The sequence below is a fragment of the Netta rufina genome (assembly GCF_964035555.1).
Source record: "Netta rufina genome assembly, chromosome: 3".
NCBI classification, from domain to species: Eukaryota; Metazoa; Chordata; class Aves; order Anseriformes; family Anatidae; genus Netta; species Netta rufina.
This window is the reverse complement of record NC_140125.1, coordinates 2,311,659-2,338,111: the sequence shown is the minus strand read 5'-3', so window position 1 is coordinate 2,338,111 and position 26,453 is coordinate 2,311,659. Positions and strand designations below refer to the sequence as shown.

Below are 26,453 nucleotides of genomic sequence, written 5' to 3'. Positions count from 1 at the left end.
CCCACGTTTCATAGACCATCCTCTTCCTTTTGATCTTATTGATGAGCTCCTTGCTCATCCATGCAGGTTTCCTGCCCCCCTTCCCCTATTTCTTATTCCTCGGGATGCACCAACACTGAGCATGGAAGAAGTGCTGCTTAAATGTACCCCAGCTCTCACAAGCACCCTTGCCTTCTAGCAACCATGAGATACGTCCCGGAAGAGGTCGAAGTTGGCTCTTTGGAAGTCCAGGGTAGCAATCCTGCTTTTAGCCTTACTTCCTTTGCCTAGTTCCATCTGGAACTCCACCATCTCATGGTCGCTGCATCCCAAGCTGCCCCCAACCTTCACATCCCTATCAAGACCATCCCTGTTGGTAAGAACGAGGTCTAGTAGCACCCCGTGCCTCGTTGGCTCCTCCACCACCTGTGTCAGAAAATTGTCCTCAACACATTGTAGGAACCGTTTGGACTGCTCGTGCCTGGCCGAGTTGCTTACCCAGCAGATGTCTGGGTAAGTGAAGTACCCCATGAGGACCAGTGCTCGTGATCATGAGGCTAATAGCAGCTGCTTGTAGAAGGCCTCATTGACTTCTTTCTCCTGATCTGGAGACCTGTAGTAGACCCCTACCACCGTGTCTCCCATACCAGCCCACCCCTTAATTCTTACCCACAAGCTCTCCACTTGTCCTACACCCTCCCCCAGCTGAACTGGGTACACTCTAATTGCTCCCTCACATAAAGGGCAACCCCACCCCCTCGCTTCCCCAGCCTGTCTTTCCTAAAGAGGACATAGCCCTCCATGGCTGCGTTCCAGTCATGCGAGCTGTCCCACCACGTCTCAGTGATCGCAACGAGATTGTGGCCCCGCGACCAAACACAGATCTCGAGCTCATCTTGTTTATTTCCCATGCTCCTTGCATTGGTGTACAGGCACTTTAGGGAAGCAGCAGGTGCAGATACCCCTTGGGGGATGCAAGAAGAAGGTACTGGACTGGGGATCAGGAATGCTACCTTCTCTGAGGAGCCCTCAGACAATCCTATGGGAGAGCTCAGAAGTTTTTTCCTGTCTTCAACAGTGACAGCAGTGATGACTTCCCCCAGCCCTTCTCTGTCACCTTTAGCTCCCCTCCCTTCCCCCATCAAACCTAGTTTAAAGCCCTGGTAATCAGCCCAGAGAGCTTGCTCCCCAACACGCTTGCACCCCACTTGTTCAGTTGGTGTCTGTCTGTTGCCCACATACCTGGCCTCTCAAAGGACGGCCCAAGATCAAAATACCCAAATCCCTGGTCCAGACATCACCCCCTCAGCCAGTCATTTACCTGTCCTGTTCTTCTCCTTCTATTTGCATCCCAGTCACCCAGTGGGAGGACAGAGGAGAACACTACCTGCACCCCTGATCCCCTCAACAACCTCCCCAGGGATGCAAAGTCCTTTTTAATATTCTTCATTTTTCTAATAGCGGCTTCCTGGGATCCAACATGAATGACTACAAGAGGATAGTAATCCTCCGGTTTAATGAGTCATGGCAGAGCCTTCCTAACGTCTCTGACATGTGCCCTAGGAAGACAGCACACTTTTCTGGCTAGGTTATTTGGGTGGCAGATAGGAGCCTCAGTGCGCCTCAGCAAGGAGCCCCCAATCACCAGGACTGTCTGCTCTTTTTTTTGTGGCACCGGTTACAAGGCAGTGCTCCATCTGGCCCTGTTCCTTATGTTTTGCACTTCCCCCAGTCTTGACTCTCTTCTCGGGAAAGAGAAGATAATGCTATGTTCCTTGAGCATCGATAGCAATGTTCTGTTCTAAAATGGTAATAAAGTGCACGTTCGCTTATTAGTAATGAATGTCAAGCCATTCACCATCATGGAAATATCCTATTGCCATGGCTTTGATAAATAGCTACTGAAGCTCATGAATTTTTAATAGTAGTCCTATATTTAGGGGCTTTCAGTTTCTGAGAGAGATAAAAGGCCCTTCGGAGATGGAGTTCTGGAAGCGCCTCATCTTCTGCAGCTGCTGGTACCTATTTAAAGCCAGTGTTGTCTTTGTGATGTTTGAATATTATGGTGACATTGATTGACATGATTTTTGTGCCGGAGATTAGGCTCTAAGCCTGGCTGTCAATATAAAGCAAAATATGTACCTGCAAAGGACCGTGCTGTGTGCTTTGCTTCATGTACATGTGATGCTTGTTCACTTTTTCCTGATAATCACAGCATAAAACCAAGCAGACAGATTCTCCTTTATGGTAAGGCTCCCCTACTTTGGACACATAAAGATGGATAGAGGTAGTATTGCATGGGAGGAGTGCATGCAGATAAATACAGGTCTGTGCATACATACATGTACATGTATGTAGGCTCTGTAAGACCTTTTTATAGCCACATAAATGAAACTCATGTACCAGTTTGTATTTCACTGTCAGCCAGTAAAGCAGTATGCACACATACAGAGTGCATGCATGGAGGTGAAAGCGCTCATCACAACATTATGTGTGCTGTCATGTCAGCTAGCTGGATTGCAGGTTTTGTGGTGCTCCTCCAGCTGAGTGAGTTCATCAGTGAGTAAAAACAGTTAACCAGCAGCCAAACTGCAGACGTCTTTAAGTATCTTTTCTGTGTGGAAACCAACTAGAACAAAAATGGATGAGCAAAGTTGAAATCCATAAGCAAAGGTCAAGAGGAAAGGGCAGTACACAGCCTGCTGTGCTCCAGCTGCTCCACACGTCAGAGAGCAGTCCTCAACCCTCCATCCTGCCAGCCTGATGGCTGCTCAGAGCAAAGTTTGTGCATGAATTTTCCAAGGATCTGGGCACTGACAGCTCATACTTTCCGGCTGAATTGCCCTAAACAGCACTGAGCTCTTCTAACGAAGATGGACAAAAGGAGAAAGACTGAAGAACGGCACTATATAGGTAACTGAGAAAACTCTGCTGAGCTTTTTCCTGTGAAATTCAAGTTGAGATGTGGGGAACACCAAAGCATCCCTTCTATATAGGCGGTGCAGGATAGCCAGAAATTTCAGTGTCACTGGTCTTAGCCCTCAGCATTCAATATCAGAGAAGCATTGTGACAGACTTGCTTCTGCTGTCAGTTTGTAGCAGGCCACTGAAGTTGATTAGAGATCCTCAGTGCTAATTGCTGAAGTGCCATTAGTTTAATCAGAGCCATGATGGTTTTCATCAGCAGAGGATCTAGCTTGCTGCATCTAGTTCTGTCCAGTCATTGCTGGTTTTCAGCCGGTTCAGTGTAAGGCTTGCAGTTGCTGGAGACACCTAAATATTTTCATGTTGTAAGTGGTGACAATGAGCATGCTACAAGAGGGCATTTTTGTGGTGACCCCTTGGGTTGGGTGGCCTCTCCAGGCCATCCCTCGAGCAGGAGGTGTGCGAGGACTGCAGATGGCAGGACTGCAGGACTCAGCGGGGCTGGGTGGAGGTGGTGCTGCTCTGGGTCATGCAGCCAGAGGTGAAATGTCGGTGCTCCACCCTGGAACAGGCCTGGTTTCATTTTCTCCCCAGGAGCAAAGCAGAAACAGCGTAAGGTTGCAGTTGGGAGGCTCAGGGGATTTATTGTAAATTGTTTAATGTAAATGGGAGCCCTGACTGTTCTTAGAAAGTGATTTATCGAGCTTCTTGGGACAGCATGCATATCAGTCTTCACTAAAATGGTCATCGGCAAGCACCATGATTAATGCATATAATATGAAGAAAAATGGCTAAATCTCAGTGTGAAGTAGGGAAAGAACTAGTGACAGTAATTAGATAACTTAGAAGCCTCCAAATTAAGCCTGTATGTGTTGAACTACATGGTGTGGTAGCTGAAGAATTGGATTAAATAGTCTTCCAGCCATTAGCAGATAACATCGAGGACCTGGTGGCTGTGCAGGAAACATGAAGCTTTGAAGGTCCTTGGGTATGTTTGAAGTAGCCGAGTGTTAATCTGATATCTTGATAAACTGGAGAAAAGGTCTGAAAAAGACAGGATGAAATCTGAAGGGAACCAGTAAAGGTTCTGCACTGTGGTGTAACCAGATGGGGAGAGCTGACTGCAGCTTTGTCTCCCAGAGGCAACCGGGGCTGTTGCTGGTCATGGCTGAGTTCACGCCAGAAGTGTCATTGTGTCTCAGAGAGCCAAAGGACCATCCCATGAGGCACAAGCAGGAATACAGCCGGAGAGCAGTGGAAACGATTCTTTTTAACATGTGTAGAGTTTATATTGTGCATAGGCACAGCTGACTCTGTCTTGAGGTGACATCAGTATGTTGTAGCCATTTTTTCTACATTGTTCAGATTTGCAAAGGAACTGTGCCTAAGTCCTGAAGGTATCTGTAAAAAAACAAGCCATCAAAAAACAAAAACAAAAAACCAAAGCCTAACAAACCTATCAGCTGTAAAAGCACAACAGGAACTGGGGGGAGCTGCATTATTTGTCGCCTGAAAATCTCTCCCCACCTGTTTCTTTATTAAAAGTTGCTGTTAAAGACTGATACCACAAACATTTCTGCAATATGTGCAAACAATTTTCTCTTGGGGGGGCACATGCAGATGGATATCTGGTTGCCACAGAAATGCTTGCTCACATTTTGGTGAATGTGTTTACAGAGAATCAGGCTGTCTTCAGATAGGTTTTCATTGGCTAATTTCAGTGGTGGTTTACTTCAGCAGTATTCCTGATACTGGGCATGGGTTGCAAGATAGATTGCAGCAATCATCTTTTCCATTTGAGTGAATACCACTTGTTTACATCCCCAAGAATTTCCTTTTAGTGTACATTCATTAATCTATTAAGAGTAAAGGATTACTGTAATTTCCCTCTCATTAGTTATGTATATCTTTTTCACTTTGCAATCTAGGAATGTAAATTTATAGTTTCAGTTTTATATGCAAAGAGCAAAAAGATGGATGTCTGCAGTATGTAACTCACTCTGATTTGCTAAATGTATTTACTTAAGATGAGGCAGCCTAAGCACTTAAGTACCTTACTGATGATACTGTTGAGATGGAAAAATGAAACGATAGATTTGCTTCTGTTTTGACTGAGATGGAGAAGGGTGCAGATACCTTGTGTGTCTGGAATGTAAGCCTAAAGGAAAAACCTTAACAAAATTTGGGGTCCTATACTTAGAAAAACAAATAATCTTTCATCCTGCATAGATGCACTGCATGTGGCAAGGAGGTGGGCTGAACAGAAAGAAGCAGTTCTAAAAGGTTGTTCTGTAAGGTGGTCTCATACAGCAACTTTGCAAATATTTGCTCTGCAGAGGACTAGGTTCAAAGGCAGCCAGAGTAGACTCAAACCACTGGCACCAAGGCGAATAAATTACCCTGTCTGCACCTGTGCAACCTGTGCCTTGGACAGCATGTTTGAAGTGGAGACAGAGGAGCAGAGAGACAAGAGGCCAGGGTGGAAGGCAGGTTCTATCAGCCCTAAGGAGCTGTTACCTGTCCGTGTTACCTGTCCCCGCAGCTGCTGCAGGGAGCTGGCAGATGGCTGTGCCACTGCGGATGAGAGCAGGAGGCTGGTCGGTTGGGGCTGCTCCCCAGCACAAGGGGACGATGGCTGTTGCACCTCACACACAGGGCTCCTGCACTTGAAGCCAGTCTGCTGTGGAAAGGACAGGCCATTTGGCCTCATTGTCGAGGATTAATCTCCACATAATATAAAACGCTGATTACATCAAAGTAAGGAAATAGTTAATGGGATGTCTAATGTAAAAAACAAAAACAAAAACAGAGAGATTGTAAGATTGTAATAGCCTTATGCATTTAGAAATTTGAGGGAGCTTAAAGAGTACTAGAGTTGCTGTGCAGATGCGCTGGGACAGTTTAAACACAGAGATTCATGTGCAGGCTACAAATCCCCACAGTGACAGCATGCGTATGGCAGAGCCCATGGCAGCTGCACTGTTGGGCTGTCCTCAAGGAGTGGAGGCCAGGTGGAGGGCAGGGCAGTTGCAGGACCATCCTACTTCCCGCAGCCTGCCGTAATGGCAGTGGCACCAGGAACTGGGCAGAAAGCGTCATGGTTCGGGCAGCATTGCAAGGAGGTGTGGCAGAAGGGTGGCGTGAGCCACAGGCAGTCCATGCTCTGGACCACACTGAAGCATCCTGTCTGTTTCAAACCCACGTGTGGCCCCAAACCCTTGGGGTAAAGTGGGGGTCAGAAGCACAGGCGGCAGCAGAGGGCTGCGGAGGCAGGGAGGCACCAGGCTGAGGGTGGGCCAGAGGAGCTCTGGGTGGGTGAGGATGCGTATCTCTGCCTGCAGACTCAGGGGCACGCAGGCACCCGCACCTGCCAACAGTGTGCTGCAGTGCTGACGTGCCCGGCTGGGATGCAGCAGGCCTCAGGCCTGGACTGGGCTCTGCGCTGCTGCTCCCCTTGCAGGGTCTCACCACCCGCTTACGTGTCCCCCAGTCCGGGTGCTGGCCCTGCACCTCTGTGCAAAAGCCAGTCCCCTTGCTAGCTGTGCTCTCTACCTGGCAGTACTGGCTTTGGCTGACTCAAGCTGAAGCTGCATGATGGGGAGAGGAGAGAGTAAACAAATGGTTAGAAGGCAAGAAATATTTCAGAGTTGTCCAAAGTAATTTTTCGCTCTAGGCTGTTGCTGACCCCATTCCCTGCTAGGATGCAAATGAGAAAGGACAAGGCTGAGACTTCAGCTCTCTGTGTCCACTAAAAAGTCTGAACCAGTAGCAAGGAAACAGCTGAGAGAGTTTCAATTTCTGACTTTCTGTCCATATTTCCTGTTTAAATCAGAGATTTTGGTGAAGGCATGAGAATAAATAGTCAAAGTGGGAGCCTTCATTCCTTTGAGGTTAAACGTCAAATACCAGGGCTTCTTGTTTACTGGAAGAACGTAGAGACTTGCAGTCTGAACACCTCACAACACTATGGCATTATTCCAAAGCAACGCACATCACTCACACTTATTTCTGTGTAGACTCCCAGGGTGCAGCGGCTGGAATCAGCAGAGAGCACAGTGAGTGCTTAGGAAAAGGGTAGCTGATTGCCAGGTGGCAGCAGTTCAGGTTTGAAGCAGAACAATGGATGGCAGTTTCACAAATGAGATTTAATGGAAGTGGAAGCAAGAGACTTGTGTGGTTTCCCTCAGTCACAAAGAATGCAGAGATGTCAGCCTCTCTCTTGTATCCAGTTCAGCTGTGCCAGCTTGCTGAAAGAAATACTGCAAGTACAGTTATGCTGAGGAGACATCTGAAGTACCACGTCTGTGTGAAAATGTGCGGTGTACCCTCCTTTCTGGCTGGATCACCTCTGGACTGAAGCATCCAGATGTCCCCCAACCCACGGCAGGGTTGTTCATGTTTGGCCCCCAGAGTGGCACGCAGCACTGGCTGGGGGCATTGGCGCTGAGTGGGGACATGCGCTCAGGTTTACAGAAAGCATAGTGACACTGCCCTGGATTTGCACTGCTGGTGTCAGCTCCGCAGGGCAGAGCAGCCAGGATTAATATCCCAACTAATGTCACTTCTGCTGTTGACTTGAAGCTTATGACTTAAAGGCAGGGTTAAAAGCAAGGACCAGGTGAAGAGCACTGCGAGGGTGAGGCTGTGCTGGGAGGTGTTCCTGGAACTTTGTGCAAGAGACACAAGATTCTGCCAAGAACATAGCGAAGCAGGTGAGTGAGGCTGCGTCATGCTGTGAGATAAATGGGCTTGAACTGGACATTTATCTGTCATGCAGCCTGTTATTAAGCTTCATTATGCCCACTTCTGCAACAAGCTAGAAGCATCAAGTGATTTGGAATTGCTCATGCCTGTGCAGACCAGTTGTGCACAAACAGGAATCATTATGTATAAAGCACGCCGAGTACAGCAGCAGTGGCCCAGGCCTTCATGGTTCTTGTCGAGGGATGCCTGGAGGCGATTGGCACTGGAATCTCCCAGGGACAGTGGGCTCATGGAATTGGGCAAGGCAGGCTTTGCCCTTGTTGACAGGTGGCTATTTTTTGCCTGTGCTAACCTCAGTTTCCAGCTGCCCCGTAATGGCGATATGGCTGAAACATACAGCGGGGAGGTTGCTTCTCTCCTTTAAGCTCATGACATCCCTGCGTCCTGTGCTTGACATGACAAAGTCTCTCTCTTTTCTTCCCAAGATAAAAAATAAAAATTCTCCCCTAGATGTAATGGAGCATCTATTCCTTTCTAGCTGGCTTCTTGCCAAAACGTGCTTCTTGCAAATAATAGCTTTTTTTCATTAACCTTCCCATCAATGAAGGTAATATACATGCTGGTTCCCCAAAACAAAGCTAATGAAAGAGCTGTTTCCATTCAGAAGGAGTTCAGTAACTCTAGAGTAGCTGTAATTAGGCCAATAAGTTATTAGGAGTTTCTGGCGGTTCATCTGAGGACAGGAACTAGCCAGAGATCTGTTCTTTTCTTGTGGTTTTGCTAAGAACCTTCCTTGTGCCAGTTATTTCTGACCGGAGTGTGGCTGATAATGGATAATTTTGCACAAGTGTTGCATTTGTCAAGGGAAATATCTTGATCCAAGGCCAGTTGTGCTTAGGTCTGCAAAAGTTATAACCTGCAGGCAGTTCTGCCAATGCCTCTATGCATTTCCTTCTACAAGCAGCAATTACTACTAGCGATGGGTGTGTATGCATGTGTGGAAAAAACAACCTCCTGCAACAAGACAAAACAAAAACAACACTAGCATTTTCAAATGAAATACAAAAGCTGAAAATATTTGCCAGAATCTTAATATGACAGAAATAAGTCACCCACTGGAAAAAAAAAAGAAATTATGACCTTCTCTTTAATGGTCACTTGCTGTTGTATTTAACATAAACTCTTGCTCAACCATTTACTGCTCCACAGTACTTATTATTTCTGATTTCTTCACTGTTTGTGTTTAGATATGCTTACTTGTCCTCAGATCTCAGCTGATTCTCTAACCCCACAAGCCATCTGTTTGCACTGAGGCCAAGGCAGAACCTTTTTGACTTCATAGGGGCTCTGCTTATGCAGAGGTTTATTCCTTCAAGGCTTTTAATTGCTGGATTTACACATCTGTGGAAAGTGTCCCCTTCAGGGAAACCTCTTCTGCATCTTGCTCTTGTTTTGGGTATACCTTTTGGGATAATGGGGAATCCACATGATGGAGTGGGATTCAAGCATGGGGGCGCACAGCAATACAAAGTACAACCAAGAGAGTCAGAAGAAGAGGGGGACAGGATATGGGTGCCCAAGGTAAAGCACTTCATAGGTGCCTCATTTCAAGGCAAATGCACATCGCAATTTGTGCACAGCCCTGAACATCTGAAGTGTTCAACATGGAAAAATCAGGTGCGCCTAGAGTTACAAGCAGCCAAGCCATCTAGGTACACTGACAAAACCACATTTTATACGTGTGCTTGTTTTATACATAGGTAAAGCACCAGCACGGTGTAAAATCACAAACATACCCCTCTTAAACTGGTGCCCTCAGGCAGAAATGGGACTTTGCCGGAGATTTGATAAAGGATGCCTGTATAGGTGGCGGATAGGGAGCTTGCCATGCCTAGTGTTCTCAGTCAGCCATTTCTCATGAGCACTTCCTCCAGAAGGGGAAGGAGCGATGTTCCTTCTCACTTCCCATGCACGTGAGCTGCCAGTTCTGAACTCCCCATGTCACATGTGGTTCATCATCATTCTCCTATTCCTCCATCCCTCCCTCCTTTATGTCCTCCAGCCCAAACATAACTTAGCATTCTTAAGGAAAATGCGGACCCTCTCCATTTTAGTCACACTGCTTTGTCTCGCTCATTCCACTTCTTCTGTGAGCGCTGCTCAGTTCCCTGTGGTGCCTGCTCCACAGCCCTGCTCGCTAAGCAGGAGAGCGGGGCTGCTGCCAGCAGAGCTTATTGGCACCAAGTCTGGTCCCCTACCTCTTCTAAACACTCCTCACAGCCTTCTTCATGATCTCCCTTCAGTTTCCCAGATATTAGATTTGTATCTCTGAGAAAGTTCCCTGTCATAGTACTGATTTTTTCTTTGAAAGAGAAGGAAATTAACTATTTTTTTTCATTTTTTTGCCCAATGTCATGAAATTTACGTTTCACAAAAATCAGGTTCGGAGTGCACTCCCTGTGTTAGAAGCAAAGACACAAACAGACCTCACCTATGTAGCTGTGAAATGGACAGGTCTTTGTGCGCCTGCAAATATCTGCTTGGGCTGGGATCCCTCAGTGTCAGTCATGACATGGCCTAGCACTGCAAGGCTAGGCTTGTTGCTTTCTCCAGGGGAATAAAGTTCGTTGCACAAGATTGGGGAAGGACATTAATTTAGGAGAAACACTTCAGCCCACCACTCACTTGTACTGAAGTCAGAAGTTAGGCGTGTCCCTGCATCAAGCATGTTGGGTTATTGCTTGTTTTTCTTGGTCCGGTAGTGTCAGGAAGCTGCACTTACCTGAAAACGTTTTGGGAAAGCAGTTGCCCTACGGTGTTACCTGTCATGCTGTTATGGGGGCACTGAGTCGGGCATGGGGCTCAAGCGCCCCAGCAGTGCTACCCCATGGGCTCAGGGTGGCGGTTGGCAGTCCTGCGCATTCGCAAGTTGCAGGACACCTCCAAGCTGTTGCATGTACTTGAGCTGGAGCTTTTTGCTGTTTTCAGCTTTGCTTTTTCAGCACAGGCTTTCTGGGGAGTAGGGCAACCCACACGGCCTCCTTTTTCCACCCTTGCTCCAAAGGCAACCCAGCACCCACCCAGATGTGCTGCAGAAAGGATCCTTGCTGTCAGTCAGCGCTGGTCTGCGATGGGCTCCCTGCATTGGCTTGCAGCGAGGCTCCCTGTCATGGTGCTACAGCTCGGTGTGCATTGATGATGGTTGCTGGAGAGCAAGACAGGAAAAGTTTTACAGTGCTTTTGTTCGGTATGTGTGCCATCAGCAGCCTTTGTGTTAGGCACAGGCCCTCTGATCCTGTGCAAGTAAATCAGCATGCAGTAACCAAAGGACGTGGATGAGTGCTTAAACTCATTGCTGCCCGAACACCCATCATAAATGTTTAATTTTCAGTAATCAGCATTCATAACTGCAAAGATACAGAGAGCACTCTCTGAACACGTGTCGGGCAGTGCAAGCCAACCCTTGTGAAGCTGTCGCAGCACATAGGGGTGCTCTCAGCTGTGGGGACGCTGCATGATTTATAAAGGTGTGCCATACCCCCCCTGCAGTGTTTGGGCTCCTTGTTGTCGGTTGTTAAGTGGTGATAACAGTAAAACATTAGCACATTCGTTATGGATACATCAGCATAGCTTGGTTCTTTCAAATCCTAGGCCAAGCCACTGTAGTGCAAGCACCATTTAAAAGAAGAAAAAAATACTTTGCCCTTCTCTCCTCCTGAGAGAACGTGGATGATTCTCACTACATCTAAAGGCAAGCAAAGGTTTCAAGGCCCCCTGCTATCTGGTCCCACAGGACTGAAGCAGTTCCTGGGTGTGCCGAGGTGTGCCAAGGCTGCGGCCGCCAGGAGTTAGGTGCAGCGCTCTGCAAGTCTGCGCTCCCTGGTGGGTGGCTGCTTTGTGTTGGGACAGGCTTCTGGGGCATCCTGCTCCCTCTCGTTTGTTTGGCAGGGCCTGCCAGAGATGATGGGGTTCAGGGTGAGACAGGGAACAAGTTAAAGGATGTTGATTCCTAGGTCATAGCTAGCACACTTGCATGTTAACAACCCCAAAGATAAAAGAGTAAAAGACTGTGCATAGATACTGAAACCAAAAAGAACTGGCTTGACTGATGAAGTCTGTCAAAGAAAGGAAGGGTCAGGAGTTTAGCAGTGAGGAAGACTTCTGGCCTTCATCAAAAGAGCACCGGAGTACACCGGACAACCACCCAAGGACTCCAGTACGCACGTGGATAGGGGTGGGAATCTGTGTTAATGATTCTTCAGAGACTTGATGAATATGCAAGAGACAGGAAATGCAATGAATATGTACTTGTCCCACTAATATAAGCACACTGCCAGTAACCCTTAGTGTGTGTGTGTTAGGCGGAGCAATCCCCCATGCATCCGGCGCTGTAATAAAGAATACCTGCTTAACAACTTTGGTTATTGAGTTTTCACTGTGTCAAGGGGGTGCTTCTGGAGCAAGGCAGTGACCCTGACGTTACTGCTAACCCCTCCAGCTTAAGTGAGAGCTAGTACCCAGGTGCTGAGCACTGCTGCACATGTACGCCCTCTTCCAGCAGTAGCTGTCTCCGGGACTTCTGACAACATACTATCAGTACTGTGAGTACCTGTGGTCCCTAAATGTTGGAGTTGGGTATCTAGTGCCTCTACTCCAGCCCACTCATGTGATTGTTTCAGGCAAGGCCTTTCTGCACCCTTACCTTCTGTCTGTTATAAATAAAGTCTCAACTCAATCTGAATTTAGTAATATTTATAAAAAGAATATTTACAAAAATTATTAAAGGCAAGTAAACAGCGCTGGTTGTGTGGGGAGTCTATGGTCCTCCAACACGCACACACAAACATCAAACATTCTAAATATATAAAACATTGCTTTTACATACTAAAATCGAGTACACCTATACAATCAGAAAAGGTAACAAAAAATCCTTTAAGTTCCATGACTTAACAGTCTACATTTTCCGTTCCTTTTCTTGATTACATAAAAGTCTCCATTTTCCATTTCTTTTGAGCAATATGTCTCACTTTAAGTTGTCAAGCAACTAGGTCTTCAGGCCTTATGTATCCCGTTCTTCCCAGATCGAAGAAAAGCATATCCATCTCCTTTTCAAGGTCAATAGGCCTGGGTCAAAAGGCACGTCCAGGTCAAGAGGGAGCGTAACAGCAAAAGCCTTCGATGGCTGTAGCAGTTGGATCAGTAAAGGAGCCCGCAGCTCCCTCACTCTCTGGCAAGCCACACATTTGTGACTGTGGCTCCACATGGCTTTTCAAGGCCTCAGAGACTGCTCGCCAGGTGCTGAGCAATCTCACTGCAACCTTGTCGTTTTTAGTTGCAGAGTCGTCCCACACCTTGACCTCAGTTTGGTCCCATATTTCAGGATCATAAACTGTCTGATTGTTAAGAAGGAGAATAAGCTGTAAGGTTACCAGGACAGTCTTTGTTCCTAAGGACGTATGATTCCCCATAACATGCATCTGCTTACCAGCGAAGGGCAGTTGTGTGTGCGGCTCTGCTTCTCTCAGCTCGAGCTTCTCTCCAGCTTCGGTGTGCCCATTTCCAGCAACTTTCTGTACGAGCTTCTCTGAGCAGTTTGCTGAGTTTGGCCGAACCTATCTTCATGAGGCGATCAAAGTGCCTGTTCCCATCCTGGTCTCCATTCTGCCAGCCTGTTCCTTTTCATTCCTTCTTTCTGCTTCTTTATTGATGACGTAACTTCATCACATCGTGTTGCCTTTCTTTTATCCTGAGGGCAGGCTTCCCTCTTATACCCTTCTCTCCACAGCAGTTCTTTTCCAAACAACTTTTCATTGGTCAAACAACTTTGAATGTAACAACAACAGCAAACACCCAGAAACTTCCATGCCTTAACAGCTGGAGAACAAGAAACCAGAGACTGCATGGAGTCTCCTGAATCACCCTTCTTTGTTCCCTCTAAACTCTTTTACATTCCTGATGGCCTCATCATTAAGAGTCTGATGTTACCATCAACCACGGGGCTTTCCAACCCCCATGGCCACACTCCCACATCTCCCCCTTCTTTATTAATATCAACCATTTTCTCGACATGAATTACCACTCCATATAGAACACATGGTGTCTGCTTGATCGCAACAGTTCCCGGAGCTGTTGGCTAGCAACTTGCTTGTTATTAAAGCAGGAGTGGTTCATTGTTAACATTAAACCTGTGCTACAGAGGGTTAGGCGTTTATTTCAGTAGCCCCTCTTTGCTTCAATGGAAACCCAGGATTTTCTCTGGGAGCCACATTACCTTCCTTGCCTTGGGAGCAGCACTGAAACACTTCAGGCTGGAAACATCAGGTAGGAGAGGGAAAGGAGTTGTAGGTGTGAGAAACACTCCGTAGCCAATAACTTAGGCTCAGGCGAGGATCTCAGTGAAGTAGTAATTTATTCGCGATTGCAATGGCGGGCGCCCCACAAGCAGGAGAGAGCGCATCTACTAGTTCCAAAACACAGTTTATATACCTTTTGATGGCAGGACCCTCCCCTGTTTCCCCACTGAGTGGGTAATCCAGGTTCACAATCTATCTGATGCTTCACAAACAATGCATGGCCTTCAGTTGCCGGCCTGTTAAATTTCAAATTTCTTTTGACATTTTTACTGCTTGAAGTGGTAATGTTTCTTCATTTATCTGACTTGACTTGACACCGTGATTTTCACCTAATTGTCCTAAGGAGTCTGATTGTCTGCATTTTACAAGGTCGCCTGCTAAACTTTCTTATCACTGTAAGCATATCTCAGTACCACATTCCCTCCTTCTAAACAATGTAACTCTGCAAAAACAACATTTCTATTCCCACATAGGGAAAAGGGTTTTGAAAGGGCAACGCTTCCTGCTGATATTCAGGATACAGCAGCATCTTCTCTGTGCTTTTCCCTCACACAGCATGTGAGCTGCCTTGAAGGAGCTTGACTCTGACAGAGGCAAATTTGTATTGTGCCAGCAAATCCTCTGAAAAGAGTGGAAATGCAGATCATTTTTTAAGTCATCTAGCACCAAGGCTGAACAGGATTACAATTTTAATGAACTGCATGCTGATTTAGAATAAAAAGACAAGAATTTATTCCAACTCATATTACGACTAAAATAACTTTTCCTCTATCAAGCCCAGATACAAAACTGTCTGACTCTGGATGGGAAGCATGTATCTCCGTGTCCTCGTGAGTGCTCTCCAAGAGTGCCTCGTGCTCGGGGGCTGTGGCATCCCTTAGGGCGGGATCCCCGATGCAGAGGAGCAGAGCTCATTACACCTGTGCTGGTCTGCACCACTATTACTTGGGCTCCTTGACAAAGCTCATTCATAACTTGCTGATGGAGCCACCTAGTTCCAGTTACTGCCCAATTCTAATAACCCTTGTATGTACTCGGAATGCTATTTTGCCACTGCAAGATTGACTGCACCTTAACAACAAAAAAAGGCATGCTGAGCTGTGGACTCATTAGCTGTGTTTTCTGAGAAGGTACCTCTGATTACCCAAAAACCAAAGGTGAGTTGTGGGCATTTGAAGGCAGGAATTGGCAAGTGCTGGGTGCTGTGCTGCTGCTGTAGGGGCCATGGCCCTGTTCTGGCAGCTAGCATCGTACCACGCAGGCGATGTTGGTATTGGTGTGGAGTTTGCATAAAGACCATGCTCTTCTGCAGTTTTCAGGACAAACACCCTCAAAGTCTGCAGGACAAGAGTGGATCAATTAGGCATAAATTTTTAGTTGAGTTTAGGTTCATTGACAGAGTTGATTTTTTTCCAGTGCAATCAAAATAAGCCTGGCAAAATCTGCCCCTATTTTCTGTACAAAAGCTGAGTGCTCTGTTAAGCAAAATAACAAACTATGAGCTTCTATACTAGCTAAATAGGGCAGCTGTTGTTGGAGTAGCGTACCAGCAACATCCTTTATTTCTTCTCAGAAAGGAGCTCCTGTGTTTCGCAGAGCTCTTCTCTTATCTGTACTCATCTGCACCTGATGCATCTCATAAAAATGCAGCAGATTTCAGATTTACATACATTATTTTATAATTGCATGCATCCAAGTCTAAGCAACTAAAAGCATTTGTGTTCAGACGGTGTCTTAGAGAATTCAGTGACAGTCACAAGAGATTTTCTCAGATGAGGAGGTGCATTTCTTTACAGCATGGGGGTGGGAACCTGAACCTGAGCAAGGATTAAATCTTTCTACTGTTTACAGAAAGGATGGCTAGGATTCCCCATCTCCTTCCCATAGCTACAAGCCTGTTCTGTTTTTTACACTGTTTTTTTCTGCATACTTTTACCTTAGGTGCACTTCAGTCTCCTTGGACAGGCACAGACTCTGAATGAAGGGATAGGGTTTTCATCATGTCTGTTAAGAATTGCAATGCTAAATTTTCCTTGGCAGCTGCAGGAGAGAGAGAGAAGCATATGTTTACGTGTTAGCAAACGGTTCTGCATAGGGCTAAAAGCGTACCTCCCCGTGTTTCCTTTGCAATGTCTTAGGTCTGGTGAACAATCAGGAACGTTTCCTAAACAAAACTGTAATGAAAACATTTGGTTTTCACATAATAATATTGTGCAGAGAAAATGTGACTCCTTTCCTGCTCTTTTAACCTCATTGTCTTGCATCTTTCATGGTTTTTCTTTGTTTTTTAAACTCTTGCCTTTGTGCTGATACTTGTCTGAACAGTTGCCTCAGGTTGCACATCACATCCTGAGCATGTTTTTGACAGCTTTGTGTGCGGCTGGCACAGTACATGTGCTGGGCCTGGAGGCTGAAGGGCATCCTGACCTCACTAGCTCTGTTTCTGAAGAGAGTTAAAGCCCTGGCCGAGGAGTTCTGCTGTGTGGTGGGACATCGCCAGCACCAGGGCAACGTGAGGGACTGTCCCAGCACGGTGGGTGAGTCAGAGCCAGGCCTTGGCCCAGCATTTCTGAGTCGGGTTCCTGGGGAACCCCTGGGCTCAACCCTCCCACCTGGTGCTACTGCTGTGTTTTCATGGCCTTGCCTGCATCTGGGATGGTGTTTGCTACAGGTTAGAGGGTGTTCGGATGCTCCTCCATTGTCAGCAGGTTGAAGTCACCCTCTGTACTTCACCTGTAGCTCCCACCAGTTGGTTAGGATCCCTTACATTTACCACTGCTTTAAGGATACAGTGAAAAGTAATAAACCGAGTCTTTGGTCAAAAGACTGCTTATGTAAACAAGAACGTTTTCCTCGGATTCAGTGCTTGGGTAACATTCTTGCTTATTACATTTGTAATAAAATTGATGTTACTACTTTTTGCTCAGTTATTGCTTCACAGACAGCAGAGCTGTGACAGTTAGCTGGATTATTTTTCCATTTAATCATTTGTGGAATTGCTAATTAAATTCCAGTTGCTGAAGCTTTATTAATGATAATGATGTGAAAGCCTGGGGAAAAAAAAAAAAAAAAAAAAAAAGCTTGATTTTTCTGACTCAAGGCTGAATGTGTGTAACTGACCATTAGAAGAAAACTATTATTTCAGCATTTATTGTGCAATTCAGAGCTGGAATTACCAAGAAGCACTTGGAATGCCAGAACATCCTCCTCACACTCGCTTTTCAGCTTATTACCAAAAGCCATTTGCGCACCCTAATTGGCAGACTGTCTTTAAGTGTTTTATAATTCAATTAACATCCAGAACTGCAATAAAGCATTTGAGTAAATGAAAGTAATTTGTCTTCAAGTGACTTGCAACACCGTATTTGCAAAAGGTTATCCAACTGTATTGTATGCTCTTTTCGATTGTTACACCAGTTACTTGACTTTGGAAAGAGAATTGCTAATCTAGCAAAAACGTATTGCTTGTAGTGAAGATACATTGAACAAACTAAATTGTTGAGCCATTTTCTGGATTGGCACAGCGGGCCATCAGCTTTTCTGGATGCTTGTCATTTCCAAGGCTTTATGACTGTGCGGGATTTAATCCTGGTAATAATACCAGGTGAACTGCAAACCTCCTTTAGGTGTAAGCTCGTTACTTTGGAGCTGGTATTTTTCTCTGCAGTAAGGAGGAAGGGAGCAGAAGCATGCTTGAGCAACTACGAGGTCATAGCTCTACCTCCATCACCTCTCCCTTCAATCTCCAGAATGTCCTTTTCTTCTCCTCTGGTCATTTAGAAAACTGCCTAAGCTAGAAAACAGGTGTGACAGCCACCTATCCTAGCACCCCATTTCTAGAAGTGAGCAGTAGGGGATACTTAGAGAGAAGTACAAGCACAAGAGCATGTACGGTTCAGTTCTTCTTTCTGTGCATACCCTTGCTGATTGCTCAAGACAGGGTTTACAGCAGCTGGATTTCCCATTTAGATTACTGTGGGTAATATTGCTGACAGGCAATCAAGGGAGTATCTTCTTCTGGGTCTGTCCTATGTTGTTACCTGTCACAGCATCCTCAGTGAATGAATACTTCCATTTTATAACATGTCCTGCTTGTTTGCAAAGTGTGCCACCTTGAAGTTTCAAAACATGGAAGAAATTGGAGTTGACACCTTTAGCACATCACCTTCTGACCATGTAGACTGCCTTCTTTTTTCCTTTGTGTGAGCTTAGCCACCTGAGGGCAGCTGATGACTGCAAGGTGTTGTAGAACACTGGGGATATATCTCAGTCACAGGAAGATGATTTCAAAAATTTATTTTTTTTTTTTTGAGAATTGAAAGTCTTAAACTTCTCTTGGTGGTGAGAGCTATATAAAGAAACTCTGAAGATCACATCATTTAGTAAGGCCACAGTCTGGCAGTGTAGTTGTATTGAAACAGAGACCTTGGGTGCTGATAACATGATCACAGAGAAGCAAGGTAAAACTCTCTTTTCCAAGAAACTTAGTCTAAATTCATGGTGAGACTCTTGAGGTCAGAAACCGGATCCACTTATCCTGAATGAAACAGCATCTGATATAGATGATGGTGTTTTTTCTCTCGCTCTATCTTATTGTTCTTTGAAATAATTATGTTTCTGCATGAAGTCTCTTCACGGTTCGCTTCTACTGACAGATGCTGTTTCTGAGGCTAATTAGACCATGGAGTATGCCTGAATAGTACAGCATTACTGCAGAGTAAACACTTTCATCCTTCATTCAGAACAGTAATGACTTTGCCTTTGAGTTTGCTGCAAGGAAATAACTGCTATTGGGAACGTGTAGAGGCCATGCCAGGGGAGTCCTTGAATACTGTCCCTGGACTTATGTGGAAAATAGCTGTTGCCTTGCCATAGCTGTGATTGTGGGGTCTGTGGCTAAGGCCAGGACCAGAGGCTCGGCAATTTTACACGAACTAATTGACCATCTCTGGTCAAGCATGGTAAGAGTATGCAGAGAAAATGGGTGCTCTTGCCAGTTGTCGTGGCACAGAGAACAGCAGCTTCACAGAAAAATCACTTCTAACCTTTCAGATATGTGTTGCTCTGATGAACTGTGGTCTTCAGGAGGTCTCTGGCCTGCCTTTCTCCATCCATAAATGAAGTCTCAACTCAATCTGAATTTTGTAATATTTATAAAATAAATATTTATAAAAGGTATAAAAGATATAAAAAATATAAAAGGTATAAAAGCTATAAAAGGTATAAAAGGCAAGTAAACAGTGCTGGGTGTGCGGGGAGTCTACGCTCCACCAACACGCATACATGAACATCAAACATTCTAAATATACAGAACATTGCTTTTACATACTAAACCCAAGTATGCCTATACATACGTACAATCAGAAAAGGTAACAAACAATCCTTTAAGTTCCATAACTTAACAACAGTCTCCATTTTCCATTCCTTTTCTTGATTATGTTATAAATGAGGTCTCAACTCAATCTGAATTTTGTAATACTTATAAAACAAATATTTCTAAAAGGTATAAAAGCTATAAAAGGTATAAAAGGCAAGTAAACAGCGCTGGATATGTGGGGAGTCTACGCTCCACCAACACGCACACACAAACATCAAATATTCTAAATATACAGAACATTGCTTTACATACTAAATGCAAGTATGCCTATACATATGTACAATCAGAAAAGGTAACAAACAATCCTTTAAGTTCCATGACTTAACAGTCTCCATTTTCCATTCCTTTTCTTGATTACTAACAAGTTGCTCTCTACAGGTAACTTAAAGAAGGCTGTAGCGAGGTGGGGGTTGGTCTATTCTCCCACGTGCCTGGTGACAGGACGAGGGGGAATGGGCTTAAGTTGCACCAGGAGAGTTTTAGGTTGGATGTTAGGAAGAACTTCTTTACAGAAAGGGTTGTTAGACATTGGAACGGGCTGCCCAGGGAAGTGGTGGAGTCACCATCCCTGGAAGTCTTTAAAAGACGTTTAGATGTAGAGCTTAGGGATATGGTTTAGTGGGGACTGCTAGTGTTAAGTCAGAGGTTGGACTCGATGATCTTGAGGTCTCTTCCAAACTAGAAATTCTGTGATTCTGTCTACATTTTCCCATTCCTTTTGAACAATATGTCTTGCTTTAAGTTGTCAAGCAACTCAGTCTTCGGGCCTTATGTATCCCGTTCTTCCCAGATTGAAGAAAAGCACATCCATCTCCTTTTCAAGGCCAATAGGCCTGGGTCAAAAGGCACGTCCAGGTCAACAGGGGGCGTAACAACAAAGGCCTGAGATGGCTGTAGCAGCAGAGGGGCCCATGGCGATGGCGTAGCAGTCGGATCAGTAAAGGAGCCCGCAGCTCCCTCACTCTCTGGCAAGCCACACATTTGTGACTGTGGCTCCACAGGGCTTTTCAAGGCCTCAGAGACTGCTCGCCAGGTGCCGAGCAATCCCACTGCAACCTTGTCGTTTTTAGTTGCAGAGTCGTCCCACACCTTGACCTCAGTTTGGTCCCATACTTCAGGCTCATAAACTGTCCAATTATTAATAAGGAGAATAAGCTGTAAGTTACCAGGACAGTCCTTGTTCCTAAGGACGTATGATTCCCCATACTGCGCAACTGCTGACCAGCGAGGGGCAGTTGTGTGTGCGGCTCTGCTTCTCTCAGCTCGAGCTTCTCTCCAGTTCCAGTGCGCCCATTTCCAGTGACTTTCTGTACGAGCTTCTCTGAGCAGTTTGCTGAGTTTGGCCGAACCTATCTTCATGAGGCAATCGAAGTGCCTGTTCCCGTCCTGGTCTCCATTCTGCCAGCCTGTTCCTCTTCACTTCTTTTTCCTGCTTCTTTATTGATGTAACTTCATGTTGCCTTTCTTTTATCTTGAGGGCAGGCTCCCCTCTTATACCCTTCTCCCCACAGCAGTTCTTTTCCAAGCAATTTTTCATTGGTCAAACAACTTTGAATGTAACAACAACAGCAAACACCCATAAACATCCATGCCTTAATGGCTGGAGAACAAGAGAACCAGCTGGAGAACAAGAAACTGGAGACTTCATGGAGTCTCCTGAACCACCCTTCTTTGTTCCCTCTAAACTCTTTTATATTCCTGATGGCCTCGTCGTTAAGAGTCTAATGTTATCTCAACCATGGGGTTTTCCAACCCCCATGGCCACATTCCCAAATCTCCCCCTTCTTTATTAATATCAATCATTTTCTCGACACGAATTACCACTCCGTATATAACAGTATCAACTAGAATAGCTGGAAGGAGGGAGGAATGCAGTTGGCTGAGGGAATGAAGCCCTGACATGCAGAGACCATAGGGCAGCCCCTGCAGACCCAGTCATGGTTGGGCTGCGGCTCAGTTGAAGCAGCCACCTGTCCCTGGCCTTCCCATCACCTCAGGAGGCCAAGGGGCACGCACATGATGTCCCCCATCACATGCACAGGGGAAATGCCTTCTGCAAGAGCAAGACACCGAATCACGGCAGCTGCTGGCGGCCTCTTCAAAATAATCATTTTCTGTGTGCAGATGAGGGCGAAGGCATCAAGCCAGCATGCATTCAGATGAGACAGGTGCTGCTTTCCCACAGTGCTAATTGTAGCTCCCTTCGCTTATTTCATGAGGGATCTGAGACCCAGCCCCTGTTTCCTAGCTAATCGTTTCCTGGTGTCTCTCTGTGTGTATGCATTGTCATCCTGGTAAAAGTGGCAGCTGAGTACCCAGAGGCAGAGTCCTGGAGCTTGGAGTCGCGCTGTGTCTTGACTCAGTGCGGGTACTGGTCAATGGTGTGTTAGCAATAGACTTTTTGGTCAGTAAATGAGGTTTATTTGAAATATTTCTAGCACCTGCCCTCTGCTTTCACCCATCCATTTTCAGGTGCAAAGCCATAAGCTAGAAATGCTTTCTGAGAGTGACCTGTTAGCGCTTGCTCTAGCAAGCAAACAGCTCTTGCTGTTTCCCCTTCAACTTTTCCAAAAGAGCGTGGTGATGTGTTCTTGGGGTTTATCTGCTCTCTGCAAGGTGTCTTTAGGTATGCAGTTGCAGTTACCATGGAAGCAAATTACACACAAACACTTGGAGCAACGCATATAACTGACAGAAGACAAATTATGCTAAGCTAACACCAAGGCAGAACAAAGAGCCTGTGCATAAGGGCCCATAGGCATGATTGTTGTGAGATTGCTGAGCCTTTGCCCCACAGAAGGACTCCAGTGTTTTTTTCATTATGTTTCTTAATAGTACTTGTGGCAGTTTTGAGTACTTGATAAAGCATCTGGGCTTTTTTTTTTTTTTTTCCCTTTTGCAGCTCTCCATGAATTCCCCAATGACATCTTTACAAACGAGAACAGGAGGCATGGAGCTGTCATCCTGCACGTCCTTTGTGTAAGTTTTGTGACTGCATTTGTTTTCCTATCAGTTTGGACTGGATACCGTATGTTTGCTGACAGCTGATACCGCTCCCTACCCACAGTGTTTTCTGCTCTTGCACACGGACATTCCCCTTCTGTTCTAGTCATGGTTGAGGGTGAGTTTTAGTGACTCATCTGAGTATAGTGTTAATGCTCTCTTCTTAGTTTTTACAATAACTCCTAAAAGGCCAACCAACTGCAGCCCCTGAATGCGTGCTGTCAGCTGAATGAACTCATGCAAAGGGCTTTGCTGAAGCTATTGGGCAGCTGTGCAGTGCTGCCAGCAGAGCAGCGCAACCCCACGCTGCCAACTCTTGTGCCAAATGCTGCTGTGCAAGGAGATGCTCCCAGGTTGGTGGGACAAGGAGAACGTTCTCTGGCACATGGGACATGCTGGGACAGTTTGGTGATGTTATCAAGTCCTGGCTGCTGGCTTTTGCAGGCACTCTCCAGAGGGTGGCATCAAACAAGTGTGCCCCACTGCACTGTTGTCTCGCTGACTTTTGACCCTTTCACTGTCTTTATTATACTTGGCCAAATGCAGAGCTTAGAGACATGCTAAGTTAAACAACAGGCCAAAAACAAAACAAAACAAAAACCTCTCTCAAGTTGCTGAGGTGAGTATTTACTTCCTAAATACATCTAAGAAGTGATCGTAACTTCACATTTGCACAGTGGTCCTGGATTCGTCTGGGAATTCTAGAAAATGTTGGGCTTCAAAGTTCAGAAATGGGCCAGCAAGATTTTAGTAAATGCTGTTTTTAAAGTCTTACTAGTCAAAAAGGTGTGCAGTTTTGGGCTTGGAGTTTTGCGATCTCTGCTCCAAGCAAGTCATTGTAAATGCGGTGTATGAGCAAGGTCAAAATTCAGGATACTGGAAATAAATTTACTTGGATATAACCGTGGTGTGTTAGGTCACAAGACACTGTTACAAATCCATACAGGCAGCTGCAGTAATCTCACAGAAGGAAGCACTTTCCCTCCAGATCATTTTTTCAACTTTTGTTAGGTAGATAAAGACGATTCTTTTCTTTAATGTCTCCTAAATTTACAAAGTGCTGCCAACTTGGTAATCCTCAAGGGGGAGAAGACATTCTTAAGCAGCAAAGAAAATACCTATTTGTAATGAATATTTAAAAGCATCTTATAATTTTTAGTCAACTTAAATGAGCAGTCACCATTAACTATGTTGAGTGATTCATGGTTTCTCTTTAAACATAAATTAGATTGTATTGTATCATGTAATGTGAGTGCTCTGTTATGATCTTATTTCGGCTAAACGGCTACAATAAATTGTTGAGTAACATCAGTATTGACTTTGGCAAGCCAAAGGTTTCCAAGGTTCTATGGGAACAGTTAACTTTTGGATGTTTTAGAAAGCAAACCCTGGACCTAAGCTGGATTCTTCAGCACCCACAAGAATACTCCCAAAAAATCCAGATAAACCATCTCTCAGAGTCATACCTTGCTGCAGCTAGTCACCCAGAGCTGCTTTGTGTTTAGTGGAGAGAAAGACATCTTCAGCGGATCTTCAGCTGCCCCGTTGTAGATGTGGGGTAAAGGCCACAGGTTGGGTTTCACCTGCCTGTCTGTGGTCCACTCTGCAGGTCCTCCCCTACCTCTGTGCGTGCCCCACTTCAGCTGCGAGCCACAGGACCACCGGCTGCTAAACCACTGTGGCCACCATTCATGGGCAGCTTGAAAAGCCCCGCGCCACCAGGATCAGATTTCCGCGTTGTGCAAGCTCTGTGCCCTCCTGGCCCCAACTGCTGGACTGGTGCCCTTCTCCAAGGGCCTGGTGCGGAGCTTGGGGTTGTTTTTTAAATGGCATGGGGAACAGTGCTCCTGGGATTAAGTGGTCCTCAATGAACAGCCATGGAGAACATTCATGTGTCCCAGACAGCCTTGGCCTGCCGTTTCCTAATTTCAGAACGTTTGTCAGTTTTACTGTCACAGTCAGCATGTTGCGCGGCGCCTTGTGTGGAATTTCACACACAATGTAACATGCATCTTGGCTGATGGGTTTTATTTGTTTGTTTGCATGCTGGATGCTGATTATTTGTTTCTCTTGCAGTATTTGTAGCCTCACACAGTTTTTGTGTTTTGACATGGAAAGGTCACTCTTGATTGTTAATGCAAGAAGCTGTATTATCTGCTCTTAATCTGTATGGCAGATGTGTAAACCACATCATGAGGTCTTGCAAAATACTGGTACATAGTTTGTCCCCTTGTAACTCTACTGTGGGTAATATAGAAAAGTGTTATGAGAGTTTTTTAAGAAAAGGCTTACGTTCTTATAGTTAAATTCATCTCAGTATATGAAAAACAGCTTGCAGACTCTTGTGTAGCCACTCTAAGCAAAATATGATGTTTATAATAACATGCTGTTGCCTTGTAAACTTGTGTTTCTTAGATTTCAACACAAAAAATGTTTAAAAAAAAACAAACCTGGAGTTACAGGAATAATTTTATAATGAGACCATGAAAAATAAGGGTTGCTAAAGTAATTCTTAATCTCAGTGGAATCTGTACCTCAACATGTCTTTTTCCAGGCTTTTTAAAAGAGGCAAGACCTGGACTGTATTTTTTCAGTCTTAGTAACAGTGAAATCACACAGTATTCTCATACAGTTGACTACATAAACTGTGAATTGGGCTGTTTTCCAGTCTATTTCAAATTATGATTTGGTCTTCATAATTGCTCTCAAGATAATTTGTTTTTCCATAGCCTTTTTGTCAGCTCTGAACAAGCTGAACATACTTTAACATACAACAAAGTAGATTTTTGAGGACTGAAAATCAAAGGTGAACTACCTGCTTCAGAATAAAAAGAAAAATCTGTTTTTAGTAAGAACTAGATGTAAGCATCTGTTGTCCCAACAGAAGCATGTCTGGTCACTTCCCCTCTAGCAAGCAGATGCTTCAGTCCCTTGGTGCACTCTGGTTCCCTTCAGCAGCTTTATTGGCTCTGAATAATGCGGTGGGTGGAACAGATGATCCCTGCCCAGCTAGCAGGACTGCCCATGGGCTGTCTTGTCCAGAACCCCACCACAGACAAGTCTGCGTTCAGAGGGGCATGCTCCACAACTACGCGGCTCCAGACAAACCCTCGCTGCTGAGGCTGCTGGAAGGTATACAGCCCATGACCACGGGCATCAGCTGAGAAGTTTCCCGGTGTCTTTCTGCCCTGAGCTGTGAACTTGTGAATCCTTAGGACAAACTTCCCTGTCTTTGGGCCTGGTCCAGCCTGTTGGATGCAGTAGGAAGCAGACAGAGCAATGGCAAATGCTTTGTCTCCTCTTACCATGGAGTATCTGTAACCTATCGTCAAAGAGAGAATTGATACTTTGAAAAAAGACAACTGTCAACTTTTAGCAACCTGTCTCTTTAGTCTTGATTGAAAGGGGTTGTCATTGTATTGGGGTAATCAATCTCCAATTCTGATTTTACCCTCAAGCAATTCAGTTACCAAATGTCTGATCAAATTAGAGCACGCACAGAACTGTACTTTGTAGGAAAAGATGCAGACAGAACCAACTGTCTCTGCAGGTTTGAGGAGACCGAGCTGTAAAATGAAAGAGACTTTGTTAAACTGTTTTTATTTATTTTACTAAAACCTTGTTCTCTTTCTCCCAATCCCCTTTTGCCAACATTTTTATGTTACTTTCTAAAAGATATCAAGGTAAAACTTGTTTATCAAAAAAAACCAGAGAACCAGGGGTCAAATTGTATGAACTGGGACTTTGGGGGGATGCATTAAATAGCCTTTCAGGGGATTCCCAAGGCATCTTCCCCCTATTGTTTAATGACAGTGAAAACAGAAAGTCTTACACCTCAGCACATCCTGCAGTGAGGCTGTGAAGAATTACTTAACGTGTTCTGATGTTTCACAAAGATGATAGTAACTTACTAAACACTTTAAAAACCTAAGAGCAACTGGGCAGGAGCAATTTAGCAATAGTTTTAGTCGGTAGAAATGTAAAACACTTCAGTTCAAGAGGAAAGTGGGCCAATGAAAATGTATTGCTGGTTTGGAGCTATAATGTTTAATTTTCCCCTAGGTAATTCTTCAGAGCTCATCAGTTGTTTGCTTGACTGCTATTAATGATTG

The 26,453-nt window shown here is 45.2% G+C and overlaps 1 protein-coding gene across 1 annotated transcript in view; it reads left to right on the top strand.

The window, feature by feature from the left end:
* Window positions 1-26,453, top strand: part of SLC24A3 (solute carrier family 24 member 3) — a gene marked incomplete at its 5' end in the record, with an annotated part of 194,219 nt that overhangs the window by 97,612 nt on the left and 70,154 nt on the right. The window contains one exon of the mRNA XM_084283606.1: window positions 22,241-22,317. Within this exon, the coding sequence (XP_084139732.1) occupies window positions 22,241-22,317 (77 nt within the window). The remainder of the gene's footprint in view (window positions 1-22,240; window positions 22,318-26,453) is intronic.